The sequence below is a fragment of the Drosophila yakuba genome, chromosome 3R (genome assembly GCF_016746365.2).
Source record: "Drosophila yakuba strain Tai18E2 chromosome 3R, Prin_Dyak_Tai18E2_2.1, whole genome shotgun sequence".
NCBI lineage: Eukaryota > Metazoa > Arthropoda > Insecta > Diptera > Drosophilidae > Drosophila > Drosophila yakuba.
The window spans coordinates 17,580,043-17,602,438 of record NC_052530.2 but is presented as its reverse complement, the minus strand read 5'-3'; the positions used below and the strand labels follow the sequence as shown (position 1 = coordinate 17,602,438).

The window sequence follows — 22,396 nt, the reverse complement described above, 5'->3', positions numbered from 1 at the left end:
TAATATTGTTTAATTCCAGCGCCAGTCAGTCGGATTACTCCAGTCAACGCAACTTTCTATCCTCAGCCACCACTGTGCTCTCCAATGGCAGTCGCCCCAGCAGCAACATCATTAGCAACAACACATTCCAGCCGGTCGTCCTCGATCAGCCAGCGCAGGAAGCATTCCATCAAAGCCCAGGCAGTGATATTCCATTGAGAAAACAGCAACAGCAATCTTTGGGACATCTTGATGGCATCGTGAGCACGCCCGGCTCGCGCAACTCCAAATGCCGTCTGGCCGACTCCAAGCGATTCGCGGCCATTCTATTGGAAACAAATGTTTTGGAGCTGCAGCGCCACTTGCTCACCCTTACCGTGCAGAACCAGGTGCTGGCCCAGAAGCTGGAATCGTCCAGCAAGTCCAAGACGCTGCTGGCCAAGCGGCTGGACAAAAACAGCGAGGAGATCGAGGATCTGCGTTACCAGCTGACGGAGAAGACCATCGAACTTGAGGGCACCAAGGCGCAGTTGCGTCTGGTGGAGTCCCGTCTGCAGGCGAGCAACAGCACCACCAACTCGTATCTCCATTCATCGCAGCATGACTACGAGACCAATCGCTCCTCGGCTTCCACCACGCTAATGCTGAGTCGTCGTGGAGTTTCCGATTCGGTGGACTCTACATCGTCGGCTATGCCTGCCCCGCCAGTCACACAGATCAGCACGCCCAGCATGAAGGCCATGGTGCCGCTGGCCATGGATGAGCTGCAACAGCACAGTAGTAGCACGGAGTCGGCGCACGAGCACGAGAATCAAGCGCTTCAAACACCCAACAGCACCATCTCCCCCCTCAGCAAGACGATGATAAATGCCAGTCCCTGTCCGGTGGGAAGCAGTACGCCCAGTAATATAGCCGCCCGTGTGATGAGCATCAGTGTGGGCGGAGTGAGTCCGTTTGAGGCCATGACTCCACCGCCGCGCCAGAATGCGTTCCGAAAGTTTGGAAGTGCCAGCAAGCCCAGCAAGATTCCGCTCCCGGGCAGCAAGGCGGCGGCCTATTTTTCGGGCAAACCGCCAACGGGAAGACCTTCGACGGCGGGTCGATCTCCCCCATCGGCGCACAACTCTAGTAGCACCTCGTATGGTAGTAAATCCTCGCTGAGCAGAAGCACGGGAAATTTGCAAAGCCTGCGAAGAGCAGACACGTCCGCCTCCAACCACTCGCTGAGTACGAACACGAGCCGGAGTTCAACTTCCTCTTCGATTCCGCTGGCCACCACACCTTACTCATCCGGCTCGACTGGCAATCGCAGCCAGCCAACAGCCGCAACGACTCCGTCCCCGCGTGTGCTCCAGAACTCGCCGCTGCCCAAGCTGAAGCGGGATTCGATCAGCTCCAGGGTGCGTCATCTGGACTCCCTGTCACGTGCCCAGCAGTCGCCGGAGGGCCTGAAGGGAACCACCACCAACTCCGCCTCCATTACCGCTCAGCTGAGCTCGACGCTGCGCAAAGATCTCCAGCTGAGTGGAAACGGGACCGGAGCTCCCTATCATCAGCACCAGCAGAACCACAGACGCAGTGGTCACTCGCCGGCATCCAACTCCTCTGGTAGCGGCGTGTCCAGGCGTTACAGTAGTGCCTCGACTGGGGGTTCCGGTGGTCGAGCCATCGGCCGGGATCAGGGTGAGGCCACCACGCCCACATCCAGCTATGGCGGCGACAGTGATAGTGGCAAGGTACGCACTCTCAAATCAACATTTTTGGGTTGGTTCAAGTGAATTATTATAATACTACTGATAATACCGATACATACATTTATATATATATATGAATATCTACTGATTACCGTTTAATATGCCTTCGATAACATTTACGAAACAACAAAGAACCACAAGAACCATCATCTTCGTTACAGTTTATGAAATCAAATCAAAACGAATCCAAACAAGAACAGAAATCAGCAGCTTACGAACCCGATATTAACTGCTTACGTTAATATTCATTGTTACGTGCATATATATTTATTTAAACATACAATTAACCCACGGCATATATACTCTACAAACATATATACTACAGTTACATGCATATATTCGAAATCCAAAAAACAGAAACTAAAATGGAACAAGTTAGCGTCTCGTGCCTAAGAAAGGAAATTTGTTTTCTGCCCCCGTTGTTTGTCTTATTATTTGTCAAATGCGAACTCCAAATCTAACACTATTCAACAAGAAATAGATAATTCAGCAATGATTGTGTTTCCAATAGGACTATTTCCTATGTTATTTAAGAATATCTGCTCCACTTACGTGTAGCAAATAAGTTAACAATTGATTTTTTTAGTAATTTGAATATCCATGGTAACCAGTTTTTTGAAGAACTAACCATCTAACATTGTTGAATATTTGTTGAGAACCTTAAATTTCCCTTTACAATATCGTTGTAATTTTTATTTTGTTATTTTTTTTGTATTCCAAAACATTTATAAGCTATTTCTTGCCATAGCAACGTCAGCTTTACGAAGATGGCATTCCTCCAGAGTAAAAGAAATCCCAAGTCCTTGACAAATCAATTCTTCAGTCCCAGAAAGGTCAAGACGGCTCACTAGTCTCAACAGTATGTTCGATTTTTCGCACCCTAGAATACAGTTTCAAGACCCTGCTGCTTTTGCTTTGGGTTTGGGTCGTTGACTCAACACTTGGCTAGTGAAAGGTGCATCCTATCAAACTCTCACTGCCTATCGATGCCTTCGCCTTAGGTGCTCAGTAGTCGGCTTTAATTAATCAGCAATTTCACATGCAACTGCAGCAACAACAACAACAGCAGCAGCAATGTTTCCTCTATATAGCTATGTATATACAAAGAAAATGAATCAAAAGTCAAATGCATGTACAATATCATTTCATTTACTCATATGTTATGCAAATCACGATTATGTGCGGCTTAGTATATTTTCCTCAAGTATGCATGCCTCTCATTGTTGGATCAGCCAGTTTCTCATTGTGTTCGAAAGCGAGTTTAAGCATAATTATTAGTTTGCGTGTGTATTAAAAATGATTATTATTACTATTGCTTTCTTTGTAATTAATTTAAGATATACCTAAACTATTATTGGGCTTAATTTAAAGGCTTATTTATTAATTTGTGTATGAAGCAGACGGGCTTATACCAACCTATGCGTATACGCTATAACATAAAAATATAAAACGGATTATATAGAATATGACAGACTTTTCTATTTATTTCTTAAACTTAAAACGGAAAACAAAAATTTCTCTTGTATTCTCTTGTATTACAATAACAAAAAGACTTGCCCTAAGTTAGAAAGCCGATTGCCAGTACACATATCATTATAAGAACCTGCAAGGAGTTAGCTTTTATCGTATGGCTTGATTGTGTTTGAGTAATAGTCCTTTTCATCATCATGCGGTCGATAGCTCATCCGAAGATCCAACTAGCAACACACTCATACTCATCCACATTTACACCAGGGTAAAAACACCATCATTGACACCATCGACAGCATCGAGCGCTTTGTTTTGGCTTTGTTTGTGCATTTACAAACCACCCAAGAAAGAAGCAAATTAGATGATCACACTTGAAATAATTTGTATCTAATGCTGTAATTTCTTTTTACTTTTACTTTTTCTTTCTGCGCCTTTCTACCCTGTTTGTATGTCTACTCCAAAAACAAAACAAAAATTTATACTGTCTGTTGTTGTCATAACTCACATATATACTCGTATTTTGTATATCCGATAAACTGACCGAACCAAAAATATCCCCGCAAAAACATCTAAAATATGTATGTACATAAAAATATGTCCATCCAACCAAACAACCAACCAACAAACCAACCAAACAACCAACCAACCCAAAATCCCAAAAACCACCAACAATCCAAAATGTAACTAAAAACATTGTGAAAACAGAAACAAGCCACTTATCCTAACAAACGCCAGGCTACACAGAGAAAATAAGCATCGGAGTTGGTGTGGATAGCAGAAGTTAACAATATTCGTGGACTATTCGTGGTGGTGTACTGATTGACTGATTGATTGACGTGTTGGTGGTGAATACATAAATCTCGACTGCATGCCAAATAGAAAAGAAGAAACTTAAACCTGAAATGCTAAACATGTAAAGAGAGTGCGACTGGAGTTTTTGGTATCGGACAGCCACAGATAAGACCGATGGCCGGCCAAACGAAAAGGAGCAGCGCCCTCGCCCAGTACATCCTCCTCAGCTCAGATCAGCTCAGCCCCAAAATCCAGCTCAGATCTCAATATCGATCTCGAGCCCTCTGTTGTAAATCGTTTGTCTGTTTTGTTTTTGGCCAAAAAAGCAAAGACAATGAAGTAGACACTTTGCCGCCAATCGTTATACGCGTAAGTCTCTTTTGTTGTATCTCACCTAGTAGGTTAAGTTCTACCATTTCTCAAATCCAATCCAAACCAATCCACAAACCCCAACACCGCCAACCCCACGGCTTTCTTTTGCTTTACCCCACACTGAGTTACACCAGCAATGGTTTTTTTGATTTCAATGTAGTTCGTTGTAGATCTAGCCTACCAAGACTATCTAGACTTAGACCCTCACCCTTTCTACAATAGCAAACGGGCAGTGCGCACAAAAAACAAACACGATCTTTTAAAATTGCCAAGTAAGGTAAACGAAATGAGTGACTTACCCGCTGTATATAAACTTACTAATTGGTTTTATGATTGATTGATTGATTGATCGCCCACTGTGCTAACCCAAACTATATATACTTATTGTGCCAGAGGTTGAGGGATCTAACCGCCGTCCAAGAGATCAATTCTCCCGCAACAAGCTAACCCCAAAAACTTAAATATTATATTACCATTCTTTTCGTTTATGTACCTAAACAGCCGTCTTAAAACCTTTCTTACTTCCGTTTGCGTTCTAATTTCCATTAACTGATTGCCTGATTGTACCAAAGAATTGATATTCTATTCCGTTTTTCTTTGCTCTCCCCCGAATTTCCCCAAAAAACGATGCTTAGAATTTGGCCAACACCGTTGAAAAGCCAAATTTCCGTCTCAATAACCACAGTTGGCAACTATGGCAAACGAGCAGCAGCAGCCAGGGAAATGCTCAAGTGCAACGATATCTGCCCCATGAGCTGCACGATGTGTCCGAGGAGACGGCCTACGATTCGTACTACACCGAGTATACCACGCCCGATTCCATGGACTGTGCCACGTCCAATCTCCTGGTCACTTTCGACTACGGCTACAGTGACTCGATCGAGGCCAGAGCTTATTCTGCAGCTCCGGACGATGATGCGATGATGGGCGAAGGCGCTGATCCTGTATATGGCGATGGGTGTGCGGACGAGGTGGATGCCATCTGGTTTGGTACTCCGCCCAGGGACACGAAGGACGAGAAACTGTTTGAGGTGCATCATGTGCAGCACAAGCTGCTGGATGAGAGCCTGCAGTCCTTGATTTCCTACGACGTTGATGATTTTGAGGAGGAGCTATCGGAGCCAGAGCCGGATGAAGAGATTTTCTATGACAGCATTGAGTGTGGTTAAGAGATGCTGGGTGCAGGCGTTTAACTATCAACCATCATATCTAAACTAGTCCTTATTTTCAAACCCCCTTTTCACACCTTGTTTTATTGTAATTATCGAAAGAAAATGGAAAAATGGATAAATATGTGTATGTAGCTGTAGTATAGTGTTACGTGACGTGTATAATGCTAATTTAATTATATATTTGGTTTAACTATCCAGCGGCCCTGCAATGATCGATTGTAACTGAAATGAATTGTGACTGAATTGTATTGAATTGTATCGTAATGTTTATTTTCTCCATTAACCATTCAGGGCTTTAGTCTATACGTAAATGGTTTCTTCGACTATTTATTAGTAGCGTACAATACGTATGCCTTACCCACTACTTTGTATGTAAAATATTATTTAAGTTGATGTGCATCTTTGTAAGAGTCGTAAGTTAGTTATCCTGCACCATTGCCTATTTACTCAAAACTACATTTAAATGACTCGTACTAGGACCCGTACGGCTAAGTAGTTTAGTTGTTAATCAAATTTAGTTAACACATCGCATCTAATGTATGTATGTACAGTTTGGTATACTATCTTATTATGTATGTATTCTATTTAAGTCGAAAGGCAATTGTAATAGGCTCTATCTATCATGTTATCACGAAACTGCGTTTACTACATTTATAAAATCAACAGACATAGAAGTGTGGGAAACCAACATTAATGATTCATATTAAAGCTAATAATAAAATATATTCAAAAGGCAGCAGATGTAGACATGTATCCATTTAAACAGCAAATGTAATTGATAAACACATAAATGAAAAAAAAAACACTAAAATAAAAACTATAAAAAATACACTCTCGAATGAGTTTTTATTGAATGTGTTGGATTGTTTCGGTAAGTTCTGCGGCTATGCACATTTTGATTTTCTAAATTAAAATTCAACAAATAATACATACTTTTCCCTGACACACTTGTATCGATATGTACATACATATATCAATCAATATCAATCCAAGTTAACCCGCCAAGTGGCAGGAATTGAAGTTAATTGATATTCAAATTTTGTAAATGCAGTGCAAATTTCCAAACCGCCTTCTTCACTCGAAACGTGACCAAGTGGCATTTTTTTTAAATTTCGCATAATTGAATAAGAGCGCCAAAGAGTTCGGAGAAAGGTATTATACTCGAATTGGGCTCTCATGTAAGCACCGCTCTCTTATTGGTGCCCCACTGGAGGAGCACTTGGTACTCGAGACTGGGGCTCAGGCTCAACCAGTTGGCTATGTGCGCTCCGTGTCGGCAGAACACACAAATCCGGAACGGGTTTCGCCTGCGTTCAGTAACCCCAGACCCTTGAAATCGTTTGGTTTGGGACTAATAAACCGATTTCGAGAACCAGCTGGCGATTGGGTTGACTGCCTCCGTAAATGTGGGATTCTTCAGATATGCGCTTATCACAGCACTGCGAACGCCGCTAGAGTTGGGCACCTCTGAATTCTGATAACGGCAGCATGGATTTCGAGGAGATTCTGGCCAAGTGCGGCAACAGCAGTCGTTATCAGTTCGTACTGCTGGCGCTTTATGGCTACCTGATGGTCGTCGTATCGATGCACTATTTCTCGCAAAACGTCATCAGTTTTGTGCCCGATCACTGGTGCTATCACGAGCAGCTGGAGAACCGCACTTTCGCTGAAATCGAGCAGATATATTCGCAGTTCGAGAAACCCTCGTGCACGCGACTGGAGAAGATTGATGAGCATGGGCAGAACCACACGCTCAGTACCGAGCGCTGCAATCGTTGGATCTATAAGTACGACTTTGGGTACAAAAGTATGAATACAGAGGTGAGTGAGAATTTTCTTAGAATGAAAATAATATTAGACCAGAAAATATTCCTTGTTTTAGAAATATAATACTAGGTTAGTTTTGATTGTTATTATGTTTCAGCTAAACTGGGTCTGCGATGAGGCATATAAAGCACGAGTGGGCCAGTCGCTTTTCTTTGTGGGCTCGGTGTGCGGAACTCTGGCTTTTGGCCTGCTTGGCGATCGAATAGGGCGCATTAGGGCCTTGATTTTGGCCAACTGGTGTGGCTTCTTGGGTGATTTCTCAACCATATTCGCCGACAGCCTAACTTCGTTCTCGGTCAGCCGTTTTATATCAGGATTGGCGGCCGATGCCAACTCCTATCTCATGTATATACTAAGTAAGTAATTGCATTGTCTGAATATTCATTGACTAGATTAATTGGTGCTTTTCGGAAAGTTCTCGAATACGTTTCACCCTCTTTGAGAAATGTGGGCCTGAATACAGTTTTGGGCAGCTTCTACTGTCTTGGTCTGATCGGAGCCTGCTGGCTAGCTGTTTGGGTGGGCCACTGGCGCATCTTCCTGGCCTGCTCCTCGGTTCCCCTGCTGCTGGTTACCCTGTTCTACTTCCTCGTCCAGGAGAGCGCGCAGTGGCTGGTCACGCGAAACGATGTGGATGGAGCCATTAAGCGATTGGAGCGCGTGGCCAAGATCAATCGCCGCCAGGTGGCCGCCGAGGACTTTAAGGACTTTCGCAGCTACTGTGAGCAGCACTATCGCAAGGATAACGACAAGGAGGAGCACGCCAAGTTGCTGGACATGCTGAAAACACCACGCATGCGCAGCACAGCATTCAAGCTGCTTCTCATTTTGTAAGTACTATATGGTTTTCAACTATTATTTATTGAATTACTTTCTTTGTATTCGCAGCATTATCATCGTTCCTTGCTACAACACCATCGCTCGCAATGTAGAGGGCCTGGGCATTTCGCCCTTCATCATGTTTTCCCTGAACGCGCTGACCCTGCCGCCCTCGGGTTATCTACAGGGTCTGCTCCAGGATCGGATGGGACGCAAGGCCACCTCGGTCGGTTGGATGGCCATAACGGGAATATTTGCGGTCGCCGCTGGTCTGGTAATATCACAAGGAAGCAATCGGAATGTAGTGCTGCTGGTGGGTCTAACTATGGCGGCCAGATTTGGAGTCTCCATTGCCGATGGTGCCAGTTCCCAGTTCTCAACGGAACTAATCCCCACCAGCGTGCGGGGCAGGGGCGTGGCAGTGGTGCATGTGGCCGGATTCGCCGCCTCCTTCCTCTCTCCGTATATCCTTCACCTGGGCACCTACTTCAGGCCAGCTCCCTCGATCATTTTGGGCCTACTCTTCATGTGCGGAGCATATGTGTGCCTGCTGCTGCCAGAGACTCGCAATAAGAAACTGCCAATGTCCTTGGCCGAAGGAGAGGAGTTCGGACGTGGAGAGGGCGTATTTGATTTTCTTCGCCAAATGCTCAAGAGGGAAGGCAGTGAATCAGAGGTTGAAATGGGTCCCACGATTGTGGAGGAGGACACTCTGATCAATAAGCCTCAATAATTTAGCAGTAAGTGCTGTTGTATAAAATAGAAATAATACAAAATATATCTTTGATTAATTTGCATAGCCGCTTAATATTCTTATCACTCTACTCTTTGAAATGCGTCACGCTTTGCATAACCCGATGTGCAGCCGAAAATTATAGAGGTTTTATAGTATTTAAATGAATGAATAGTCACTCCACTTTGCTAGCACCAAGCAGACTGACAGCATAAATTAGCAGTAACATAGTTGTATATTTTGAATAGAGGACTGGCGATTACAGCGATGATATGGGAGCAACAAAGACGCTTATCAGCCACAATAATTAAATCACAACTTATAAGTTATGATCGAATCGGGCCTTTCAGCTCGCCCAGTTGCCTCCCAGACTTATCAGCTGCGGAGAGGGAGTAGCAACAGTCGATTCAACTATTTAACTCCAATATCAGTTTACCGCAGCCGCTTTCACAACGCGCTCTTAACTATTCGATGGAGGCGTTCGCAGAGCAGAGCAGAGCGGACAGAGCGGACCACCAGTCCGCTGGCTACTGCTACCAGTGGCAGTACGTGCGTGGCAGCGGAAGAGAGCGGACCGCCGAACACACAGATACTTTTCGACGGCACCCACGTAGAGGTGCATCTGCGGACATGGCCATGGACTTTGAGGAGATACTGGTCAAGTGCGGCGACTCCCACCGCTACCAGTACATGCTGTTGGCTCTCTACGGACTGCTGATGTTCATCGTCTCCCGCCACTACTTCGCTCAAAACGTCATTGGGTTTGTGCCCGATCACTGGTGCTATCACGAGCAGCTGGAGAATCGTAGCTATGCCGAAATAGCTGCAATTTACGCCCCATTCGAGAGGCCATCGTGCACGCGACTGGCATCGATCAACAAGGATGGCGGCAATGCCACTGCCAGCGATGAGCCCTGCAACCGATGGATTTACCACTATGACCATGGATTCATAAGCATGAACGCTGATGTAAGTTCGCCTGTTCGGGCGCCACTGAGGGCGTGCATTTACATTTGAGAGCATTTCTGTTGTTTACAGCTGAATTGGGTTTGCGATGATGCGTACAAGGCACGAGTGGGTCAGTCGCTTTTCTTCGTGGGCTCCATGTGTGGCACCCTACTGTTTGGGCTACTTGGCGACAGGATTGGACGCATCAGGGCTGTAGTTTTGGCCAATTGGTGCGGCTTTCTGGGCGACTCGGCCACCATTTTCGCAGAGAGCCTGGTGACTTTCTCGGCCAGCCGGTTTGTATCTGGATTGGCTGCTGAGGCAAACTCCTACCTCATGTTTATTCTGGGTATGTTATCTTTATGCAGCATTATACAGCTCTTGTACTTATCTAGTCTTAACTTTCCTCCCAATTATAACAGTTTTGGAGTACGTCTCTCCGACGATGCGAAGTGTGGGCTTGAACCTGACAATGTGTATTTTTTACTGTCTGGGCTTGATATGTGCCTCTTGGCAGGCCGTCTGGTTGGGCAGTTGGCGATCCTTCATGGTCTGGACAGCACTGCCCCAGCTGTTAGTCACTGGGTTCTACTTTCTGATCCAGGAGAGCGCCCAGTGGCTGGTCACGCGCCACGACTTCGATGGCGCTGAACTGAGGCTGCGCCGTGTGGCCAAGTTCAATCGGCGCGATGTCAGCGAGGCGGACTATGAGCTATTCCGTCAGCATTGCAAGACGAAGCAGTCCGAGGCCAGGAGTCAGATGTCCTTGCAGAAGCAGGCACGTCTCGTTGACTCACTCAAGCTGCCACGCCTGCGCCTCAGACTGATCTACGTAATGGTTATCTTGTGAGTATATTTAGGAAATGGCATTTTACAAAATTAATTTATATAAATAATTTTTCCAGCTCGATAGTAACGCTTTGCTATAACACGATGTCGCGCAATGTGGAAGGTCTTAGCATATCACCGTTCGTCATGTTCATCCTCTTCGCCCTGACCTTGCCTCCATCAGGCATCTTCCAGACCCAAGTCCAGAAGCACTTCGGTCGCAAGTTTACCTCGGTGGTCAGCATGACGGCAACTGGATTGATGACCGCCGCCACGGGGATTTTGTTGACCTTCTGGACGCAGCCCAACGCCACGGTGATGGTGTGCCTCCTGCTGATGTGCCGGTTCGGGATCTCCGTGACCACAGGATCCACCATGCAGATATCGACTGAGCTGATGCCCACCTGTGTGAGATCTAGTGGTCTGGCGGTGATTCATGTCACCGGAGCAGCCTTGTCCTTCATCTCGCCCTTCATACTCCACTTGGACACCTATTTCCGAGCAGCATCCTCGATCATTACCTGCCTTCTGCTGCTACTTAGTGCCTGGATCTGCCTGCTCCTGTCGGAGACGAGAAACAAAAAGCTGCCTTTGACTTTGGCGGAGGGCGAAGAGTTCGGCAGGGGCGAACGCATGTTCGACTTTATAAGAGGTTTCGAAAAGGAAGACGAACACAATCTCAGCGCTGGCACCAATGAGAAACTAATGGGGGATAAGCGTACTTACTAAGTAGGTGCTTAATGTAATGCCAGAATTTGTTACTATTTTAGGCTAGTCGCTTATTGCATTTAACTGTGTTCATTATAATTTATTTTGAGCAAAGTGTTATATAATGTATAATGTTAATTAAGTTTTTGCAGAATACTATTCGTGTTTGTTTGTGATCTTTATAATCAAGCTTACTTTATGCCATTCAAATTCATATGCTGAACATTAAGTGTCTTCTTTATCTATACTTGCAGACTATTTCTTAACAACATTGTAAGCATAAATCTGAGTAGTATATAAAGTACAAGATAATATTAATTATGGCCAGCTGACAATAAGAATGGCAAGAAGACTGCCTAATAATTATTGCTGTCGGTGGTTTGGATAAGGAAGATGTAGTCATAGTTAAGTTCTGTTAAGCTTATGGATGATAAAATATATGTATGTATGCAAACGTAAAACACGCATTTAAACATAATAGTAATTGGGTTTCAAATGCCTTAAGAATATTAGTTACTAAAGCCTAGGTCCGCCCCGAATTGTATAGATCTATAAAATACAGACATAAATAAATTTCCCACAATGCGAGGGTATATTAAAGTATTCATGCTGGCGAGTCTGTGCTGCCATTCAGGCATTTATCTAAGTGCACTTCTGACCTCATGTATATTACACTTGGGGAAGATCAGCGATTCGTTTTTTCGGTTTTATTAATAAGTCCACTGAACTTGTTGTTCTGTGTTAGCGTCGTATTTCAGAGGTCACGCAGAGTGTTTATCTAGTCCAGAGAGGCTTTCCTCCCCGTGAGACGCCGGCGTTTGTTTAGATTGGAGTGAATGAGTGAATTCACTTAAATAATAAAGCGTCTGCGTTTGAGCAGCCCGCCATATACTCGTACAGGCGATAGGCCGCCCCAAAACAATCTTATCGGCGCGCTGAGGTAGATGGAGGTAGACTCAATGTGCGAATCCGGCCACCTAGCACTCTTTTCCCTCGCCTCGGTTAGAATCGGAACGGTTGCGCCTCGGTTCGGATTGGCGGGGTTTAGTCTTAATAGAATCTCAGCGAGAGCACGTCATGGATTTCGACCAGATCTTGGAGAAGTGCGGCAATGCGGGTCGCTATCAGTACCTCATGATACTGCTGCTCGGCTACATAGCCTTCACGACCACCGTGCACTACTACTCGCAGAACATAATTGGGTTTGTGCCACAGCACTGGTGCCATCATGAGGCACTCGAGAATCGCAGTTTCGAGGAGATTGCCGCCATATATGCCCCCTTTGGCAAGGAGGCCTCCTGCACGCGACTGGATAGGATTGAGGGCGACGTGGTTACGGTGAGTAACGAGACCTGTCAGCGTTGGATATACAACTATGACTTTGGATTCAGGAGCATGAATGCAGAGGTGAGTTTATTCAGATAGGCGGAGAATTTGCCAATTTAAAGTAGTATCTTTGATCGACCAGCTGAACTGGGTGTGCAATGATGCCTACAAGGCGAGAATCGGACAATCTCTATTCTTCCTGGGCTCCCTGGTGGGCACCTTCACCTTCGGCGTCCTGGGCGACCGGATTGGCAGAGTGAGAGCCGTGATCCTGGCCAATCAGTGTGGATTTGTGGGCGACTTTCTGACCACCTACGCCTCCAACTTGGTGCAGTTCGCCATCTTTCGGTGCATTTCTGGGCTCGCCGCCACAGCAAATTATTATCTGATGTTTATTCTGGGTAAGCACGGCGAGATATCGCCGAGAAGGAGTGTAGATCATGGGAAAGCTGCTGAATACATACATACACACATATGTACAATTCAGAGTCAACAACAGTGCCTACTCCTTATTACTTCCTGGACTTCCAACAGTACGCATTAGATAAGACTTACCAGTTGGTGCCAATAGGAAAGCTTTCACTATTTCATAATAATGAATTATTATCTGATATCAGCCATTGTCTCATTGTTAACTGGCGCATTTCAGCTTCTTCCAATTAATACCCGCCATTTTTACCAAAACCTCGAAAGCAATCTTGTAATAATCCTGTTCATAAATGCCTTTTCTAGTTCTGGAGTACTTGGCGCCCAAGCTGAGGAACATGGCCATTAGTGGCACCCTGGGCATTTGCTTTTGTCTGGGAGCTCTGGTGGCTCCCTGGCTTTCCGTGCTGGCTGGCAACTGGCGGATTTACCTGACCTGCTCGGCTTTGCTGCAGTTGGTGGTGGCCCTGTTCTACTTTGTGGTGCAGGAGAGCGCTCAGTGGCTAATCACACGGACCAACGTGGAGGGGGCCATTGCCAGGCTGAAGCACATTGCCCACTTCAATGGAATGGAGGTGAAGGCGGCTGACTTTGAAGCCTTCAGGAGGAACTGCATCGTCAAGAGGAAGCTTTCAAACCAACCGGAACAAACGGCGGGAATTTTCGACTTATTGCGAACTCCAAATCTGCGAAAGATATCGCTGCTGGTGGTTTTCACTTTGTAAGTAATGTTTATAATTATTTAGTAATTTTACTTATTAAATATTTTTCCTCATAGCATGCTAACTTCGCTGAGCTTCAATACCATCTCTAGAAATGTGGAGGGCCTGGGCCTTTCACCCTTTGTGGTCTTCTCGCTGTTTGCGGTGGTCGTTCCGCCCTCCGGATTCATCCAGGGACTCCTGCAGAGCCGGGTTGGCCGCAAAGCCACTGCCTTTTTGGCCATGCTCTGCACCGGACTCCTTTCCTGCGCTTTGGGCGTGGCCCTCTCCACGGAGGGCGCACAACAGAACGTGACCTTGCTGCTGGCCTTCGCCCTGCCCATGCGGCTGGGCATCTCCATGTGCTACACGGTCACCTCGCAGTTCGCCTCCGAGCTGCTGCCCACTTGTGTGCGCTCGCGCGGAATTGCTGCAGTGCATCTGGCTGCGGCGGGCGCCTCCTTTGTGTCCCCCTACCTGATTCATCTGGGCACTAAGCTGGCGGCCGCTCCGTCCCTCATCCTGGCGCTGCTTCTGCTCACCGCATCCGGATGCACTCTCATGCTGCCGGAAACGAACAATAGGTAAGAGTCAAGGTATTTGAGATGATGGAAGGGGGCGTGTTGAAATGTCGCTTTGCCTTTTATTCTCCACAGACAATTGCCCATCACATTGGCTGATGGCGAGGCATTCGGGAAGGGCGAATCCATGCTGTCATTTGATTGCTGGCGTCGCCACGATGACGATGTGTCCAAAGAAACCATCGAGGAAGTGAGGCTGCACCAGCTCAAGGGACAAGGAAAATGCGAAACGGATGCGGAAGTGTAGAGTGAAACCCAATCAAAGTATTTCCCCACAGACTGTAATGGACAGCCCCAATGGGTATTTGGAAAAGAAGTGGACACGGTAGTTGCGAAAATTGTCAGTAGATGTGAAGTTTGCTTTATTTTATTGATTCACTGCTGTTCACAATTTATACCACTAGTTTAACTTAGCAACTTGTATTGAGCCAATTTCTTGAGTTCATCAGCTTGCTGGAATCGTGTGTGTCGGTATTGTTGCCTTTGTATTAAGTACTTACTTGTAAGTAAAGGGGTCATAAGTATCTTGTATTTTGTAAATGGTTATGTAAACTCTTGTAATTTGTAACGCTTAAATGCCGTAAACATAACGGCTACAATTTGATCGCTTCATCCTGCCCCGATTGCCATGGAAAATCTTACAAACTCTACTCTACTATAGCGTACAACTTCTCGGAATCTCAATTGGGATTTCCGCATTGCAAAACTGACCGATCAAAGGTCCGTTCCCTTAAATCTATGTGTAAAGTCCAACGCAGACGTGGCTAGAAGTGATTTAGGGCCCCTGTCGCAGTTTGCCAGATAATAGCATTTGAAACTAGAAAGGTTCTCTACCAACTCATTAGCTTATTTAGCAAAGAAATAACTAGACTAACAGTTTCACCTCAACTGAGCTTATAGAGTTCAATGTAAAATCAAATACACGGGCTCAAAATATTGTTCTCAGGGCAGTACAGGGATATGGATATACATATAATCAGTGGATTAATGCTTTTAGGAAGGCAACCGCAGCGTTTTTCATACACTCTATGTATATTTGTGTATCTTATGTGTGTATTCGCTAAAAAAGTTTTCTACATTAACGCAACTTGTGTATCTTTGGGGGGGCTCTCGGACTCTCGGCCCTCTAACCCTAATCAAACATATCCTTTTTCGGGTTTAATATTCAAAATGTATCTTTTTCCTTAGGTTTTCTATGAGCAATTCTGGCGAACGCTAACAAATACAATGGGTACATAAATACTTCTGATATCAATATCTGTAACATTAATCTGTGTAATTTGCCCGGCATCCAAGCGGACGCGTCGGAAACGTCAAAAACGTTCTATAGAAATCACCTAACACTAGGGTTTCCCGTTCTGTGCGAACTGGGACTAATAACAAATACGCTCCTCGTCGCATCGGCTAATACTACGGAATGCGACCGGAGTGCTCACTGCTTGTAAAGGTGTTATAAGTAACGTATCTCAGAGATGTATATGTATAAAGTAGATAGGTGTGACGTCTGCATCGCATCCATAAACATGTATAATCAACACTAGTTCAGAATAGTTCACGAAATGCACGTGCACAGTAAAAAGGTAAAAAGATCTCTCATAGTTCTCCAGCGACCTGAGACTTCGGAGTACGGAGGGTACTCGAGTATCCTATATACACGACTATATAGCACCATCTCAGTGAGTAAGTGGATAGGTCAGGATCGGGTGCCGATTGTTAAAACACAACCTGCACTCCTTCGGCGATCCTAGGGTAAGTGATATTCTTGATTTAGGTGGTAAGTACATATACGAGTATAGTAAGTAGTAGAAAAATATACATGTAGTAAACATTGAAACTTTGGAGACCTTAGAGGGAATAAACTATAGCTACGGGTGTGTGTGTGTTTGTGTTTATGTATATTAGGTGTGGGCGAGATTGGGTTCCCAACAAAATTTATGGCTAGATTAGGGAGCCAACCAACAGCAAACGCTTTAATCTTAGATTATGAACTATTTGTGGGTAGAACAAATATCTGTGTGTATCTGTATATGGTGGTGTCCCACTTGCGCCTTTTCTATGCTACTAAATACCAATTACTTTTGCAATATTTGCTGCTTATTGTTTGACATTTACAATTCATGTTGATTTAGAGAAAGTATTCTATGACCACACTCAACTGCTCCATTTTCACATTGATTCATCAGCTTCGTTCGTGGCGAGCCATTCCACCAAAGTGTGTAAATGTATCATCAATGGATCATCACCGAATTTCAGGCGTGTGCATTACTTGTGTGTTTCGAAAACATCGAGTATAAAAGACAAGCGGTATTTAGGCAACGAGTGATTCAGCAATTTTCAGTTATAAAAAACATCTGCTATAAATTTTTGTCAAGTATCATTCAACGTTAAATATTACTTTGTATTATCGGTATTTACCACTTACACCAAAAGCATTCATAAGACTCGTTTTTTTGTATTCTTAAAAGTGATTTCTCTGAAACAATTCATCTTATAGAGCTGCCCTACGACCTTAGGGCTAGTCATTTATGTATATGCCTATATAAAGTCCACAATAATCAGATTTGGAGGATGGTGAAATATTTGGCTGCTATGGGAATTGATTGATTCATTGATTGCTATGGTGGGTCTCTACCTTTTGCTGGTAGTTTGTGGCATGAAGCTTAGCTGGATTTGCACAATGTTCACGATATGTATGATGTCACGATAGATATTTGTATGCATATAGTTTAGAATGCAGCTCGCTTAAGGTCTACGAAACGAAAGAATGGAAACAAACCAAAAATGTTGAATTTACAAAAATGTTGTTTGTATTTCTCGGGTATTATGGATAGTTATACATAGTAAGCTTATGCCTCGATTTATTTTAGGTTTTAACTGTAGTGTTTATCTGTAGTTTTATCGTAGTTTAGCGCATATAGTATGCCAATTGCGATTGCCTCTCGTAGGGGAGAGGTGGAAAAAAACACACACATACAAACTGTCTTAATATATAGACGGTCCAACCTTGAGACCTCATCGTTTCGCTTTATAGTTTTTAAACTTTTATCTCCATCGAATTGCTGAGAATTGCGCTTACAATTAGTGCCATAAACTTGATAAGGTTTTTTGCTTAGTTTCTCTCGCCTTGATTACTTTGTTTTTTGCTTTTCCGTATCTGCGGTACTTGCAGCGTCATCGCGTCATTTTCCGACGTATTCGAGTATTCAGAAATACAGTATTCCTCATTCCACACTCTTAACACTAAATTGTGAAGGTTGCAATCGTTTCTTTTCTTATACCGCTAGTAATGCTTCTCAGAGTCGACGTGATCGTTAATTGATAATTATCGCATAATTAATACAATACAATGCAATGCAGAATGCCATTGGCAATTCTAACTGCGATTTTGTGGTTTGTCCTGGTTCAAAACTATGCTGGCCTATGGCAAATTGGCTCGAATGCCATCCAAACTGGAACGCAGCACCAAGCTGCCCTCCACCCAGAAGTTCGGTCGATCCAACATGTTCTGCCACAGGGAGAGCTCCTTTCCGGTGGCATCCATCCATTCCACCTGCCGACCATAGCTGCGACCTGTTTCAATTTAACCAGTTAATAGAATTTCAGCTGGGAATATGTAACTAGAACTTACCGGTTCCCAAGGAGAATCGTATGCCACCAACAAACTCATTGCTGGCCAGACGGTCGTGATCCCAGACGGTTAGCTCCAAGGCGCGTTCTGACAATTCCTCCAGGGACACGTCCTCGTAAATAAATGTGTAGTTCCAGCTGGGATGCAGGGTGCGCTTCACTACCGGCGTCTTTTGCTTGGAGCTCCTCGTCCGATCGGGCAACAAATAACTAGGGAATATAGTTATGTTAGTTATGCATGGATGTCGAGAATTTGTTTTGGTAATTACCTTTTGCAGAAGGCGTCGCAGGTGCCGTTTGCCTTGATGGGACTCAGGTGCTTGGCCTCCTTGACCAGCACATGCAGCTGGCCGCCCTTTGAAGTGCGATCTGATTTGGAGGCCACCGACTTGATGCTGCCTCCAAACTTGCGCAAATTGGAGGAGCTGCCTGTGATAGACGAGCCGCGCGAGAAGAACGAGGATTTTATGTTCTCTGCGGGAATGTACTTCAGGCCCACTACTATGTCACCCCGGTAGGTGGCCACCTCGTCGAAGGGTTCGCTCTGAAACGATTCAGATGTAAGTCAGAGAACGTTCATCTTTATGTCTATTCGAATTCGTATTATTCGAATTTATCTTCATGCAATAAATCAAGAAAATTGGCTTAAGTACTTACGCGTTCTTGGAGGAGGTACCACTGCGACTGGGGATTGTCGAAGAGGCGGCCCTGCAAATTGACACTGACTTCGCCCAGGAAGTCATTACGCCCAAACATATCCGAGTGCCAGACGGTGAGCCACAATGTTCGTGACTCCAAGCTGGAAATGGGTGTGTGGAAGCGCATCGTCTCGTCGAAGATGGGATTCAGCGTGTGCTTCTTGACTTTGGTTTTGCGCTTGCCAGCCTTCGATTTGTCGGGCAGTAGATAAACCTAAATAGGATTAAAGACCAAGATATGGTAAGATACAACGAGTGGGGAATTGGTAATATAACTTACCTTCACATAGGGATCACTGCGATTGCGTTTGGCATCAACGGCGGCCAAGTCCTTGCAGCGCACCACGTGCACTTCCAAAGCACTCAGCTTGTAGTTGTACTGCATGGCGAACTCCACTTGACCCTTGACCACCACGGTGCCATAGCGACCTTCTCCGGCGCCCGAATACACGCTGGCCATAGACTCCGATCGAACCTGGAATGTGGCAACAAAATGGTTTAGTTATTTAGTTTTCATTGTGTGGATTATTGGATTATTTGTGTGATTCACTTACCCCCAGCGAGCTGAGACTGCTGCGGTTCTGGTGCATGGCCACCAGGCGATCGATGTCCTCATCCGACTGAGTGGGCCACGTTTCGCTGGAGGCACGCGACTGGATGGGGCTGCCCGATCCATCTGCCTGCCGTTGTCCAATTACCGGCGATCGTGACAGTTCCTCGGCGGCCACTTTGGCTTCCTCTGCAACAAAAAAGAGAGAATTCATCAATTAGCACTCGAGTTTTCCACAATTAAGGCTAATGATCTATGTGAGCTGATGATAAACGATCAGTGTCGATAGATGGAAAATATTTCTTGGAATTTTCAGCTGCGTTAATAATCATTGTTTCTAAGGTCCCCCTGGCACTTTATACATTTGAAATATTGTTCTGTAGAGCGTGTGGCAATTTAAGGTGCAATGAAGAAGGTTCAAGGGTTCTTTTTATCTGTTTGTAAAGCATACTTATATATAGATATAGTTCCATATAGATAAAGCCCATTACGTTATTCCATTTAAGTTAAGAATAAATCGATTTGTTGGTGCGATACAAGAGGGTATCTGTGCGGAGAAGCAGCTGGAGGCGTCGGTGCAAGGAGCATGCAGTTGGTGGCAGGCAGACGAAGCCGAAGGAGCAGTTGCCGCCTACCTTGCACCGTCACCCGTTCCTGCTCTTGATGATCCTCCCGCTCAAATTGCTCCTCCTCGTTTTCCACGAAGGTCACATGCAGTGGCGTGCGACGGTGCAGGATTAATGAAGCCCTGCCCCCAGGAGCAGCAGCAACCACTTCCGCAGACGAGGCTGGCAAATCATCTTCCAGGGTCTCCAGGAACCTATCAGAGTTGGACCTCAAACTGGCGTCCCAGGTCCAAGCTCGTCGCTTAACTATGGGCGGAGATCGAAGCTGCGTGGGTAGTTGCTTCACTTGCTCCTGGGGAACAGGATTCGGTGTCTCTTCAACTAAACTCTCACTTGGGCCGTTGGCCGCTGCCGCCGCCGCCTCGCGTTGCTTCATCTCAACGATGTAGGAAGCCACCTTGGCATCGATGTCGTCATCTTCCTCCTCTGAATCGTAACCATATGCATTGGTTCGCCTGCGGCAGCAATAGCAGAAAAAGGGGCTTTTCTTTGACTTTTCCCTCGAACTGCTCCAATAGCCCTGATAGTTCCTTTGGCGTCGCCGCTTCTGCCACCAACATTGGCCAAAAAGCTGACGCCACTTTGACTTGCGTTGGAGTTTCTTGCCCCCATCCTCAGACCGCTTTTTTCTCATTCGATTTAAGGCTGCATATTGAATTTTCCCAGCCGAACTGGAGGGCAGTGAGGAGCCGGCTGGCTGGGACATCACTCTGCCATAGTTGTGCACTCGAGCCAGTGGAGCGGGCGCAGCCGAAGTTGGCTGGGATTTCTTGGAGGAGGTGGCAGCGGTGGGGAATGCATTATAGCTGGGGGCTTCTTTTGGCTTCGAGTTTGCCATTCGCCGCGGGCCAATTAAACGAGTCACTTGCTTCATTTTCTCGATTTCTCATTTCACAATTGCGCGTTTTGGTGGCAAGATTAATTGGTGACCGCTTTTTTTGGTGTCATCCGCAGCCGACTGCAAATGTTTTATATCACTTTGCCGATTCCGCCAGTTGACAGTTTTCATCTAATGGATTTCTCAATCCCCTACACTGCGCAATTCGAATGGTCTGAAGCGTGGCTTTAACTGGATAAACACCAAAGTTATTTTGTATTACCATTAAATCATTAGTTTTTAGTATGTAAGTGTTACATACTTGAATATTCGAAAGGTTTTGCCCTTCTAGCATTATTTATCATCGCAAACAATGTTTGTTCTATTTGCTATGATAGCGCTGGATATTTAGCCTGATAAAATTATTTGCTATCTTTCGAATATTGCTGATAAGATTTTAAAAAAATTTGTAGCTCTTTACAAAGGTTTTGTTTGGCACAGTGAAAGTTGATTGAGAAACGTCACGGGTAGTAAAATTGATAAAATCCCATTTAATGGAAAGTTTTTAAGTTGCATTAGATATTACACTTTTGACAGATATCAGTGATCATAAAATTAATTTAAATATCAAGTGCTTGAATGCTTTATTGGTGGAGATACTTCCGTGACGATAAGGTAATTTTCTTAATATCTGAGATATATTACAACGGAAAAGTGTTGGTAAAATAAATATTTTTAAGAAATGCGACATAGATTGCAGGCCCTTAGATAAGAAGCCTGACGACAAGCAATCTTTGGACATTCGGACACGTAATTGTAGCACTTGATCGCCGATTAAGAGGCGCTTATCTCAGATAGCTGCCTGGGTCATAAAAGCATTTGCATGGCCCATTTTGGCCGTCAGCAGTCAATTTAATTAAGCCGAAATGTATAGCGGCCCTGAACTTGCCACAGCCTTCGGGTGATGGCCAAAATGAAGGCGCGAAATCGAAGGGGAGCAGCAGATTGCCAGACAATCGGAGCAGCAAACCTATAAAAGTGGGTCAGATTACACCCAGAGCATTGGAAATGGCCTAGTGAACCGAAATTGCACTTAACCAGCAAAGTATCCATTAAAACGGCTTAAAGGGTCGTCAAAATGTTGGCACTCTGCTTGGTAAATTTGAATTTCTTTTATGCAGTCACGATTTGTTGACAAATATCACCGAACCGTCAATGCTTGCATTTCGTTTTCGCTCTTTTATGGCACTTCTATAATTTCCGCAATATAAGCATAGCACCCAGTAAACGTGAGCGGGAAGGCCAAGCCCCAAGCTCCAAACGCCAAAACCCTAGACCCACACAAACCCGAAAAAGCAAACAAACAGCTAATAGCAAAAACCCAAAGCGAAAACCCGTCGAACCAAAAGTCAAAGTGAGCGAAACACTTCACTTTCACTGCCAGCAAGCGGATCGCTGGAGTTAAGATCGGAATTCGCGCGACCTTATAGAGCACATCGCTCTGGCGGAGCTCCAGTCCCGTTACGCGTTTCGAATCAACTGATCCGGAGACGGGACTCAGTGCCAGAACCCCACCAGAACAGAACATGGTCAGGGCGAGCGCCAAATCTAAGTTTTATTCAATTATTCAAATATTGAACTT

General features: G+C 45.1%; 5 protein-coding genes across 20 annotated transcripts in view; 4 read left to right on the top strand and 1 right to left on the bottom strand.

Annotated features, from left to right (window-relative positions):
* Positions 1-5,892, top strand: part of LOC6537274 (nucleoprotein TPR) — a 55,501-nt gene extending 49,609 nt beyond the window's left edge. For 4 of the 6 annotated variants that reach the window (XM_015192759.3, XM_039376812.2, XM_039376814.2 and 1 more), the window contains 2 exons: positions 20-1,715; positions 5,003-5,892. In XM_015192759.3, coding sequence (XP_015048245.1) covers positions 20-1,715; positions 5,003-5,536 — 2,230 coding nt within the window. In that variant the 3' untranslated portion in view covers positions 5,537-5,892. Of the gene's footprint in view, positions 1-19; positions 1,716-3,908; positions 4,175-5,002 lie in introns of those variants that run through there. The other 2 variants (XM_039376815.2, XM_002097796.4) reach the window with 1 other exon arrangement.
* A 507-nt stretch (positions 5,893-6,399) lies between these two features.
* LOC6537272 (organic cation transporter protein) lies at positions 6,400-9,241 on the top strand. Of its 2 annotated transcripts, XM_039376817.1 has the most exons (5): positions 6,400-7,360; positions 7,464-7,722; positions 7,782-8,196; positions 8,255-8,925; positions 9,167-9,241. In XM_039376817.1, exons 1-4 carry the CDS (start codon positions 7,028-7,030, stop codon positions 8,916-8,918), a joined length of 1,671 nt encoding a protein of 556 aa, XP_039232751.1. In that variant the 5' UTR covers positions 6,400-7,027; the 3' UTR covers positions 8,919-8,925; positions 9,167-9,241. The 2 variants fall into 2 exon arrangements, with proteins under 2 accessions (XP_039232751.1, XP_002097830.1); XM_002097794.3 differs by lacking the exon at positions 9,167-9,241 and having other exon boundaries at positions 8,255-8,995.
* A 148-nt stretch (positions 9,242-9,389) lies between these two features.
* On the top strand, positions 9,390-11,985 carry LOC6537271 (solute carrier family 22 member 13). Its single transcript, XM_002097793.4, has 4 exons — positions 9,390-9,887; positions 9,957-10,215; positions 10,289-10,712; positions 10,772-11,985. Exons 1-4 carry the CDS (start codon positions 9,390-9,392, stop codon positions 11,421-11,423), a joined length of 1,833 nt encoding a protein of 610 aa, XP_002097829.2. The 3' UTR covers positions 11,424-11,985.
* Positions 11,986-12,385: 400 nt separating this feature from the next.
* LOC6537270 (organic cation transporter protein) lies at positions 12,386-15,518 on the top strand. Its single transcript, XM_002097792.3, has 5 exons — positions 12,386-12,809; positions 12,871-13,129; positions 13,461-13,875; positions 13,933-14,439; positions 14,512-15,518. The coding sequence occupies exons 1-5, from the start codon at positions 12,480-12,482 to the stop codon at positions 14,681-14,683; spliced, it is 1,683 nt and encodes a 560-aa protein (XP_002097828.1). The 5' UTR covers positions 12,386-12,479; the 3' UTR covers positions 14,684-15,518.
* A 1,702-nt stretch (positions 15,519-17,220) lies between these two features.
* Positions 17,221-22,396, bottom strand: part of LOC6537269 (synaptotagmin-like protein 4) — a 70,241-nt gene continuing 65,065 nt past the window's right edge. For 8 of the 10 annotated variants that reach the window (XM_015192755.2, XM_039376808.1, XM_015192747.2 and 5 more), the window contains 6 exons: positions 19,316-19,500; positions 19,042-19,236; positions 18,721-18,975; positions 18,333-18,607; positions 18,065-18,273; positions 17,221-18,006 (listed from right to left, as the gene is read on the bottom strand). In XM_015192755.2, the coding sequence (XP_015048241.2) occupies positions 17,855-18,006; positions 18,065-18,273; positions 18,333-18,607; positions 18,721-18,975; positions 19,042-19,236; positions 19,316-19,500 (1,271 nt within the window). In that variant the 3' untranslated portion in view covers positions 17,221-17,854. Of the gene's footprint in view, positions 18,007-18,064; positions 18,274-18,332; positions 18,608-18,720; positions 18,976-19,041; positions 19,237-19,315; positions 19,501-19,946; positions 21,007-22,157; positions 22,285-22,396 lie in introns of those variants that run through there. The other 2 variants (XM_015192753.2, XM_015192750.2) reach the window with 2 other exon arrangements.